This window comes from Tachypleus tridentatus, chromosome 6 (assembly GCF_004210375.1).
Source record: "Tachypleus tridentatus isolate NWPU-2018 chromosome 6, ASM421037v1, whole genome shotgun sequence".
Taxonomy (NCBI): Eukaryota; Metazoa; Arthropoda; class Merostomata; order Xiphosura; family Limulidae; genus Tachypleus; species Tachypleus tridentatus.
Window position 1 is genome coordinate 164,142,980 of NC_134830.1, and position 12,008 is coordinate 164,154,987.

Sequence of the window (12,008 nt, forward strand, 5' to 3'; positions counted from 1 at the left end):
CATTAATGATATGTATACCAAATGAAAAATAATAATATCATATTGCTGTCATTCACCGTTTGTCAATACTATCCACTAAAATATACCTATGTAATAATATACTTGCTTTTTCTTTCAATTCGTTTTCAATACTATGACACTTCTGCAGCAAACACTGTGTGTCAAAACTTCCAATAAGATGAAGAAAAATGACACGACCTTCTGGGTGATAGAAACCTTGAATATCTGCAGGCTACAAAAAAACATTTTATCCTCTTGAATTGAGTGTCTCAATTTGGTGTTATAATAAAACATCAGTTATTCACTACACCAGACTACTTTCTCTCAGAATGGTCTGAGTGTAATAACCTTTTTTTTAAAAAAAAAACAAAGTGAAAGAAATATATATGCATACAAGCAAAAGTGCCCAAGAAGAGTTGAAATTATTTCATGTATTTTTAAAAGAATAACAGTGCTGCATTCTTGGTTTCACTAAGAGTCAAAGCTCTGAGCTACTTACTTATACAATATGTTATAAAAAGTAATTGTTGGGGATTTTAGTCATGCTAAGAGCTGCTCAACAATAACATATGGTAAATATACATTTTTACTCTTTAAGTTACGTTACATTTTGAAATTTGAATGACTGTGTGATTATGTCCTAACAATTTAATGTTGAATATCCTGCTTTCAAAATAAAATTTCACATCAACATTATTCATGCCTGTCCTTTTATTATTTCAAAAGTGATTGTTGAGCTTTGCCCCAATATGCAGCTTTTCAAGGAGAACAGATACAGAAGCTCAGACAGACACTGTGGTTCATAATGTATACAAGATCTTTCTAGGCCTAGGTGCAAACCAGCCAATTTTCCTGTCGACTTAATAATAATAATGTGTGTGTGTGCATGTTTTCTTATAGCAAAGCCAGATCGTGCTATTTGCTGAGCTCACCAAGGGGAATCTAACTCCTGATTTTAGTATTGTAAATCTGTAGACTTACCACTGTACTAGCAAGGGGCAATAATAATGTGAAAAAAGGACAAACTTTGATTTTGTCTGCAATTGTGAAATCCTGTTTTTTGCTTATTACACTATATAACAAAATTTTCACTTTTTCTTGTTCACAGGCAGAAAGTGTTATTTCTCAATTGCTTATGCCTAAAGCAAATGGAAAAGGCCTATTTTTCTCTTCAAATTTTGCTTTTGTGACTGGCATAATGAACTTTTCAAATTTACCCATTTTCCAGAAAATTCCAGGTAGATTCAGTGCTGAGTAGCTGACAGAGAATTTTCTCAAACTTATGAGAATTTTCAAGATCTTTTTAGAATTCTATAGAACTTTCCATAGTAATATATATACAGGGACTCACCACTTACCACTGCAGTTTATTTCTAGCTGCCTAAGTGAACACATAGGCCTATCTAATTTTTATCAGAGATGGCATCAAGAAGCTGCAAGCATTCTCCAGAAGCATTCTGCTATGTATGTGGCCAATTTATCAAGACAAGAGCATAAAAGTACTCTGTGACAGCATCTGCTAAAATCTGTGAAGTCTACAAGACATATTTCAGCATGCCTGTCGGGGATCAATACAAACCCTGGGCACCTCATTTTACCTGCGAGCACTGAAAAAACACTCTAGAAGATAAGGTAGGCAATTTTTGCTTGCTTAAATAGTAAGATTTTATATCATACAACTTATAAACCTTTCAAAAATTAATTTTTTTTTAAATTTCCAATAGTATAGAAAAAATATCACATATAAAATATTTTGCAGAAACCTCTTACACATCAGTTGTAGAGATGCCAACTATTTCAAATGACTAAGCGTAATGATTGTAGATAGAGCCCTTTATTATTTGTGGCTACTAGGCCTGACCAATGTCTCTAAACTGTTTATTATTATATTATTGTTATAACTATTATTATTTACTACTGCTATAGATTGCTCATTTATGACTGTGTTTTGTGTATTTAATAAATAAAATTTAAAAAATTGTTTTGAAATTCTTACTCATAAATGTTGTTATCTGCATAATTTTTGTCTTCACCTCAGCCTTTTGTTGGTGAGATGCCGATTTTGTATGTCTGGAACAATCGTTTATCCCACCATGTGCCACAGAAAAATCAATGTGACAAACTGTACAAAACACATGACTGTCAATGACTTTTGATGGAATGACTGGATATTTTGCACTATAATCTTTCCTAAATTTTTGATTCACAGTTTTAGTCCTTTCAGATTTGCTAGAAACAAGACAATCTGGTGAACGATGCCTCTTTTTTTCCATCTTGCAAACGATCACATTGGTGTTTCTATGCCACTTAGAAAACGAGAAATACCCATCTACGCGAGCGCTGATTGACTGACAAGTACTGATGACATAACTATGCGTTCCCCCAAGTACCCAGTATGGAGAAGCACCGCACTCAAACTATTGGTAGATGTCGGAGATACAAATATTTTTTATTATTTCAAGCACAAACATGATTATTGCAAGCAGCCATTTGGACTATGTCTTTTATTTATTATTAAAATTTATTTGTATCTCACTACAAATTTTCTTTTCACCCTTTTGAGCCTTGGGGGAACAATTTATCACTTTATTATATAGGCTTATATAATATATAATAATTTGGGAGTTGCAACAAGTCATAATATTTGTCTGTATGAGTGTATAGTCGTAATGTATACACCAAAATTGTAATGATTATGCTCAAATCTTAATTGTTGGTATCTCTGCAGTTGTGGATGAAATAAATTTATTCTTCAGATTTATTTTGCTCTTTTACAGGATGGTACAGAGAGGAAAAAAAAGCCATAAAGTTCACTATTCCAAGAAGTTGGCATGAACCCACTGATCATTCAAGCAATTGCTATTTTTACATGGTGGACCCTTCCAAATGTCAGGCTGGCAAGAATTCACCTGTTATCACATATCCAGACCTTCCATCGTCCATCTCTCCAATGCCACATTGCTCTGAGCTCCCTGTACCCACTCTGCCAGAGAGTAGCAAATCAGAAGAGGAAGTAGACGTTGAAGACCCAGATTACAATTTCAGAACTGCAGCTGGTGAGAAACACTCACACTACCACAACCAAAGAGACCTCAATGACTTGATCAGAGATATTGGTCTAACAAAATCAAATGCTGAGCTTTTGACACCTAGGCTCAAGGAGTTGGATTTGTCAGATGAAAATGTGCAAGTCACAAGTCAGAGGAAACGTCACCGACATTTTTCAAGCTTCTTAACTTGTCAAGATGGGCTCTATTTCTGCCACAATGTATCCAGTCTGTGCTACTCCATAACAGGAATAAGTATCTGTCTCTTCCCCTGGCTCATTTGGTGCACCCCAAAGAGGAACACAACAGCATCAAGACCTTGCTAGGAGCCTTGAAGTATGATGTGTATGGCTGGGAAATTACTGGAGACTTCAAAATGGTGGCATTGCCGATGGGTCTCCAAGGAGGCTTTACTGAGTTTCCCTGTTATCTTTTTCTTTGGGACAGTACGGATACCACAGCACACTACAACAGGAAGTAGTAGCCATAAGGGACCGAGTTCTATGTGGGGAAGCACACTGTCAAGTGTGAGCCACTAGTGGACCTCCAGCAGGTGTTGTTCCCACCATTGCACATCAAATTTGGTCTTATGAAACAATTTATTGCAGCTCTTGATAAGGAATTTGCAGCCTTAAAGTACCTTTGAGACTTCTTCCCTTAGTTGTCTGAGGCAAAGGCCAAAGCTGTAACTTCATTGAACCACAAATAACGAAGATCCTGGAGTGCACAGAATTCCCCAAAAAGCTCAGTAGGAAGGAAAAAAAAAGCTTGGGACAGCTTTGTCGCAGTGGTTCAGTGCTTCTTGGGCAATCACAAGGCCAAAAATTATGTAGAACTGGTTGAGGATCTGGTGAAGAACTACGGCAAAATGGGATGCAGGACATCACTGAAAGTCCATATCCTTGACAATCCTCTTGAAAAGTTCAAGGAGAACATGGGAGCATACTCAGAGGAGCAAGGCGAGCACTTCCACCAAGATATACTGGGCTTTAAACGCCGCTACCAAGGAACATATAATGAAAAGATGATGGGAGACTATATTTGGGGGCTGATACATGAAAGTGATTTACATTACAGTCAAAAACCTGGAAAAACTACTCACTTCTAAACATTTTTGTATAACTTTAGTATAAATACATGTATATCTTGATTCATATGTTGTTTTATTCAGACTTTATGTAAATGAAAATGTGCAAATTTGCCTGTTTTTACATAGAAAATAGGTTAATTTCTAAATTGCATTATCCAGGTCACAAAAGCAAAGTTTGAAGGGAATAATGGCCACTTTCTGTACTTTTACAACATAAGCAATCAAGAAATAACACATACTATCCAGGCACAAAATTTGTGTCACATAGTTTTATCAACAACTGAGTGGTCTTGACTTTCTTGAAAAGTAAGGTTTTGAATGTTGTTTCTGATAAAGTATTGAGCAAATTCCTGTGGAATCCCCTTTATGAATAACTTTCATGATTCATGAGTACAAGAATTTAGATAATATTTTACTATTCCATGCCATTCATTGAGGAATTTTTCACTTGTAAGTTTTGATGTACAGTCATTTACTCACTCCTAACAACCTAAAAAATTTTAGGTGTTTCAATAGCACCTAACTGTATAGTCACAAATAATTATTTACTTTTATTTGGAGGACTAGCTGGTAATTTATTTGTGACTTTTCTTTTCTTACTAAAACGTGTAATTTTATTGAAAAGAAGAATATATGAATGAAGTTGTGGAAGCTTAGTGTATTCAACACTGACAAGTGAAATGTTAGCTTACCACAGAGGGGATAGGAAATCGAGAACTGACGTAGAATCACTCGTGTTCTTTTAAATATAACTACTGGTTTTGGTGAAGAAAAATTTGCATATAAATGTACCATTGTAGCTTAGCCCAAGTATGAAGACAACAGAGCAAACCCTACATGTGATGTTGCAAAGTGTATCATAATTTAAGTGTTTTATTTTTCAAGTTATTCTCTGAAATAATCTTTTGATACTAGTAAAGAATGTGTGATATGAAAGAATGTGTAACACAAACTAGTAATCAGATATCAAAAATATATCTATGAAATATTCTAATTGTATATACAAGTGAGTTAATAATACATTTACATTTTTATTTTTTAACACATTTAAACATCTGTCTTTGAAATGTTCATTTACACTGTAAAAGATGCTTCAGAAATGTAGCTACTGTTTTAATTTTAGCTCACGTTCTGTATACTCGATTCAAATATTTATAAAGTAATATTAATTGCACTCAAAGTTTTATCCATTGTAACAGAAGCCATATAAAGTCATTAAAAGTGTTAATCAGAAACATTATGCCTGAAACTAGCATAACAAATAATTCAAACTTCCCATCAGTCTCTGAATGTAAAGTAGTTACGACATAAACTGATACTGTATACATAGTTCTAGTTATTACACGACTACAGATTATATTTAAAACTAGATTTATAGATCAGAGGCTTAAAAACTATTGCAAAAGACAAAGCGATTTCAAACAAAAATAACACCTGTATCAAAGAAATCACCACATGTTATTTGTCAATGATCAAATATTCACTCATTTCATAGCAATAAACATTATTTTTAGTGTTAAAGTATATATGTTTTAAGAGAAAACATCAAAGTAAGACATGCTTACTAATTTAGAAAACTTGGTTCAATAAATTTTCTACAAAATAATCCTTTAAATAAATTGGATAAATTCAAGATTAACTCTATTATTAACAAAAATAAGTGATATAATACCTCATCTAAGTTAATTTCTTCTGAATCTGTAAACATCCCCTGTATAAAAGAAAATATTGCAAAGAATTTGGAGAATAAAATGCTTTTAAACAATAAATTCAAATATTTTCTCAAATTATGTAGAAAACATTACCAAGCCATCTTATTAAATATGAAAACTACATGACCTGATTGCAATGACTAATTGCTCAGTTTGTAATAGGACTTTTAATTAATAGTAATAATTGTAATAAACTTTTTCATGATGTCTATTTTTAAAGATTTACACAATATACTTATTTTTTCATACATCAAAATTTGATAACTAGGCAGTTTCATTCCTAAAATATAGTTACATTCATTGACTGCCCTTTCTCAATAGGTACACTGTAGATATCAGGTATCTTAATGGCACAAAGTCACCAAAAGTGACAAAATTATACATTTGCAAACATATAAACTGTTTATAATGCATATCACTGTGACCACAACAACACTCATTCAATTAAAAATTAACAAGTAAAAGCACTTAGCAGATTCGGGTTTTAAAGTTTGTCTAAATTCTGAAAGGGGGAATTATTTTGATGACTCAGCAAAAATAGAAATATTAATGAACATTGTATTGTATCCAAAACAAAAACTGTACTTATTACACTTGTCAAAATAGAACAATGCTCCAATTTTGTAGGGAAAGCAATAATCTTTTTTTTCAGAAACATTGATCACCAAGATAGAACAAAGTTTTATATTTTTAACAAAGAAGTAATACAGAATCAAGGAATGGTTGGTAAACTTAAAAATGTACCTGAAAAATATTCTTGCCAAGTGCTTCATCAATTAAAAAGGCTTTACATCCATTGGACAAAAATGAGCTTTTTCCAAATATGGATACAATGCATACTTTGTCTCTTGGCAATGTGCTAAATAATATGTCAGAAGGAAAAAAAAAATGCTATTTTAGTGAAATGTATCATTTTAAAGAGGTAAGGATTTTATTAAAAGCAACACTTTGGTCAAATTTAATTTTTTCAAAAGCTCTGAGTGACACAATGAATTAAACTTTCAGGCTTACCTTTAATATTGACTAATGAAATTTAAGTTCATCACCTCAAAGGAAAGGACTGAGGTTCGTTTTGGCCATTTAGTGATAGTACCTAGTGATGAATGTTAAGCCTTGGATATTTTATTCGGAAATAAAATTGTTAAATATTTTTGTGACAATTGGACACATCTTTCCCCAAGATTTTTGAAAGAAGGTCATTGAAGTGGATATGCAAACTCGCTATTTTTTATTTTTTTCTCAAATTAACACACTTTCTTTGTAACTAATGCCTGGTTATGTAGATGGTGGTGTACTTAAATTTTCAAAAGGATTTGGTTAATGTGCCACATAAAAATGGTTAAGAAAATCACATTGGTGAATTCTGGGAAAAAGATTAGTTGATTTGATTGGATAGGGGCTGGATGGAAAAAATCAAAATGTTGTTAATATTTTGCTGCTAGTGCTGTGTCTCAGAAATTAACAAATTAGTAAGTTTATTCTCATATTCAGTTTTTGTGCACTTTTAGTTTAGAACACTATAGTACCACAGAATGATTTGGATCAATTTGGTAAGCTTGGCATGTAGTTAGCAACAGACTTAACTGTAGGAAATGCAAGGTAATGCATACAGGTTAACATAATTTTGTCAACCTGTCTAACTACATGACTGAAGATAAAAGATCTTGACACAGCAATAGGCGAGTTACTCAATCCATTCAGTCAGTGGTATGTTGCTGTAGAAAAGTTCTATTGAGTTTGATAACAACTCAGAAGTTATTCTCTCTTTATGTAAATCACTAGTTAGGCCTCAATTGGAATACTGTGTACATTTTTGGTTTTCTTATTCAAGAAAGGATATGGCCTACTGAAAAGGGCTTAAAGAAGGCTTACTAGGTGACTTTCTGATATGACAGGTATCATAGTGGATAGCAATCTATCATGTTTTCTCCTAAGAAAGATAGTAAAAGGTGCAACTTATTAAGTGTGCAAGATTATCCGAAAGATTAACGTAGTAAAAACAATTTCTTTGTGGTAAATTTTGAGAACATTAGGACAAATACTGGAGATTTAAAAAATATATAATTATTAGTTTATAAAATAAGTTTCTATCAAAAAGAGTGGACATTGCCACCTTACAAGAGTTTAGAGGTATGTGCATAAATGGAACCCAAACTGCACGTGCCATGATCTATACTTAGAATGCCAATCAACACGGTATTATGTATTTGATGTCAGAGTTGTCAACTATTCATTTTATCCAGCATTTCCAATTTAGTGAACGTTTGTGGTACAGGACAATGAATACCAAACACAATATACACAAGCACTGGGAAAAAAACACAAAAACTGTAGATATAAATTTCAAAGTTCCTAGAAGTTGTGCAAATACAATATAAAAACTGTATAATGGACAAAAACAATTTTGTTGCTTGCACAAATGTTATGTTGGGTTCTGAGTTGTCAGTGTCAATCAGTCACTTATATCATCAAATCAAACTTACCTTGCGAGCAAATACTTCTGTGACATATATAAATTATTTATAACAGACTTGTACAGTTTAATAAAAGCTTTTCATGCTTAATTTGTATACTTGTAATAAATTTAAAATATAGTCAATTTTCTTTATTCACTACAGGATAAATCCCAAGAACATTAAGTTAAGATAAAATCAATGACTTCCTTAAGATCACAGTGGGTTTAACTTTTACTGTTATTTTTTCTCAGGAATGGTTATGAAGGGATAACTTTACAAGACCAGATGATTCCTTGATGCCTGTGTGTTACATTAAAACTGTGATGCATATCATGATAACCACCACAAATATTATCTTGTACTTGCTATACATTATCTGCAAACATCAATCTTCAAAGCTGTAGCATGAATAATTTAAAGTGATTTGTTAGAGATGATGTAGGTACACAAACTAGCAACTTGAGTATTTTCTGAAATAAAGAATCTGTAGCCTTTTGTTCTTTGCAAATCAAAGACTCTGAACAATTTTATTTGATGTGCTGACATCAAGATCCCAAAAAAATAGCATGAAATTTGATATGGGATAATTCTGTTAAAGGTAGAAGAATGGTAGCTCATATTGCAAAAAAAATAAATTTGATGAAACCCAAGCACTTTCAATTGGTTGATCTATTGTCTTCGTGGGTAAGGTACAAAAGGTTTGTTTTGTTTTGAATTTTGTACAAAGCTACATGAGGACTATCTGTGCTACCCATCCATAATTTTGCAGTGTAAGGCTAGAAGGAAGGCAGCTAGTCATCATCACCCATTGCCAACTCTTGGGCGACTCTTTTACCAATAAATAGTGGGATTGATCATCACATTATAATGCCCCCACAGTATGCTCGGTCTGACGAAAATTAGAACCTGCAACCCTGGGATTACAAGTACAAAATAAAAACATCTAATTCCTGCAACCCTTGGATTACAAATACAAAAGAAAAACATCTAATTCCTGCGACCCTTGGATTACAAGTACAAAAGAAAAATATCTAATTCCTGCAGTAAATCTACTAGTCTTACATGTGTTTGGTCATTTAAAATGTACAATTAAACTATAATTGTCTGCATTTACTCCTTAAAAAAGTCATGTCCACTTGTCAAAAAGTTATGGTTTCATTGTTTTTTGGCTTTGGTATGGATATAGACAATGTCTCACCTACTTATTTTTTTAAAATGAAATTAAAACCCTATATATGGTATTTACTTCATTTCTATCAAGACTTCTTGAACCAACATGTTTTTCTAACATCATCCAAATATTTTCCACATAGTCTTTTCATTTAATTTTTTATTACATTTTTATGAAATCTAGAAAGTTTGTTTTCATTTTTAGATCTGTTTCAAAGTGAAAACTTGATTATGTCAGGAAAATTACTTCAAAAGAGTGTTTGTTTCGAAGTGTGAATCTAATTAGGTAAGTAATTTGGTAATTATAATGTATTTTTTAAGATGATAAATTACACACTGTGGCAAAAACGTTCAGCACTTTGTTATATAAAATTGGCATCTCATTAGAAAGAAATAGTTCTATTTTAATAAAACAATTGTCAAACACATTTTTCAGTCGAATACAAGAGACTAAAGAGTTTCAAAATATTATCAGAAAATGTAAAAGACATGAAAAAATTTTTGTCTGAATACAAAACAAAAACTGTGACAATTCATTGTTCTTAAATATCCTGTGTAATTTATAAAAATGTTAAGTCCAAACAAGTTACTTAATCAGACCAAAAATATATCTACTATATGTAAGTTTTGCCAACACCATTAGAGAGAGAACATTGGTTGAAAATGAGGTCAGTATACCATGGTGTAGCTAAATGTTCTACTACTTTTGGATTAATCATTATTAGTTTACTGTGCAATCTTCTAAGTGTATTACAATTTTGACAAAAGTAGATTTAAAGTTGAAAGCCATGCTAAATGTATTTTAGCAACTTGGATACCTTTATGTTGTTGTTTTTAATAGATGTTGAGAAGGACAGTCTATAATTTTACTATTAAGATAAAAATTAATTTAGGAGATTGAACATTATAATAAATTATTCATAGTTAGGCACAGTAATAGTATACATCTCGAGAGGGCATGTTACTTCTGTTCCTTTGATAACTGGCAATGTACGATGTTGCTGGATAGATATTAAGCATAGTTCTCTGAAAGAAACCCCCCAGTGGCACAACGGTATCTTTGTGGACTTAAAATGTTAGAATCTGGGTTTCGATGCCCATAGTCGGCAGAGTACAGAGAGTCCATTATGTTGCTTTGTGCTTAAAACAAACAAAACAAATTCTCTTAAACTAAGACTATCTCTAAGTAAACTTTAAAATAAAAACAGTTCCTATCTGAATGTTGTAATCTAGTTTTAATTAGCAATTCAAGTTTCAACTAGTTATTACAATAAGTCATACCTATTTCGTTATCTTGTGCATACAAATCTAAATAAAAGAAATAAAACATATAATAATGCCTAGAACTTATCAGTTAAATAATATGGTATGCGTATATTGAGAAATATTAAATCCACCTTGTATCAATTTCAGACAACGATGAAACCGAGAACGAAATTTCCTTTCGATAAACTTTACTGCACGGCGCCATATTTATAATCTCGTTATCAATACTATCACATACTAAGTTTTCAGTTCTTGAGTACATTTCCCTCTATTGTTCATGAACAATATTTCAAACAAAAATTAAATAAGTATGCAAAAATAAATAAAAACACCTGTTCATGTGACACCTTACATAAACTTGTGTAAATTTGAGACTTACAATTTCTTCTCCGGGATTTGAAAGATTTTCAAATCCTGTTTTGCCTAACAGTAGACATTTCCTATGGTGCTACTTTTTATCAGCAGATCGCCTGATGTGGCTTTACTGTAAGAAAAAACACACACTACCTTTTATAATAATAGTTGTTTGTTTTTAGTTCTAACGAAACTGCGCTCTGTTCACTTCCAGTGGAGTATGAAGGAGTTACAAAATGGGAGTACTTGGCTAGACATACGGATTTTATAATAAGTAAATGAAAATGTAAAGAGCTGCTAAAAACAACTCCCGTTGTGCTAAAGGCAACTCAATCTAAGGGATGTCGGAGAGCATGCCCCATAGAAAATTAACAAAATTTACAGTTACTATAAAAGCCAAGTATGCAAAAATGGGGTGTGACAGTACCCTCGATTCCGATGCCTCTGACTGCCGAGAATCGAACCCAAGGTTGTAAAAGTATCTAAACTTACCATTGACCATCAAGGGAGTCGAATTGTATTACACTAAAAACCTTCTTAAGTTATTGAAAGAAACAACTATCATAAGAAGTTGGAACAGATTATTCGGTGGAAAAATAGTGTCCAAGATAAATTGAATTAAAGTGTTTCGAGCATGCGTGGTATTGGTTAATATACCCAGACTGTAAATCAAAGGTTTCATGGTTCGTGGCCCGTTGTCACTAAAACATGCCATACAGCTTGGAGTGGGTAAACTATAAGAGTGACAGTTACATACCATCATTCAATCATGCAACAGAAGCTCAAGAGTTGGTGGTAAGATACAGGCATGCCATATGTTTCCTACTTGTTTTTATTAATAGAAAAACAAAAACAATCATTTATTCTATTTCTATGCAGTTTTGACTTGATCATTTGGTCCTAGCGGTTTTTG

At 32.5% G+C, this 12,008-nt stretch overlaps 1 protein-coding gene across 2 annotated transcripts in view; it reads right to left on the reverse strand.

The window, feature by feature from the left end:
• Window positions 1-11,002, reverse strand: part of LOC143254338 (nonsense-mediated mRNA decay factor SMG8) — an 82,295-nt gene extending 71,293 nt beyond the window's left edge. Inside the window, exons 1-4 of one of the 2 annotated variants that reach the window (XM_076509371.1) lie at window positions 10,873-11,002; window positions 6,594-6,708; window positions 5,810-5,848; window positions 107-232 (exon numbers count right to left, since the gene is read on the reverse strand). In XM_076509371.1, coding sequence (XP_076365486.1) covers window positions 107-232; window positions 5,810-5,848; window positions 6,594-6,708; window positions 10,873-10,946 — 354 coding nt within the window. In that variant the 5' untranslated portion in view covers window positions 10,947-11,002. The remainder of the gene's footprint in view (window positions 1-106; window positions 233-5,809; window positions 5,849-6,593; window positions 6,709-10,872) is intronic. The other variant, XM_076509372.1, reaches the window with a different exon arrangement.
• Between the last annotated feature and the right edge of the window lie 1,006 nt (window positions 11,003-12,008).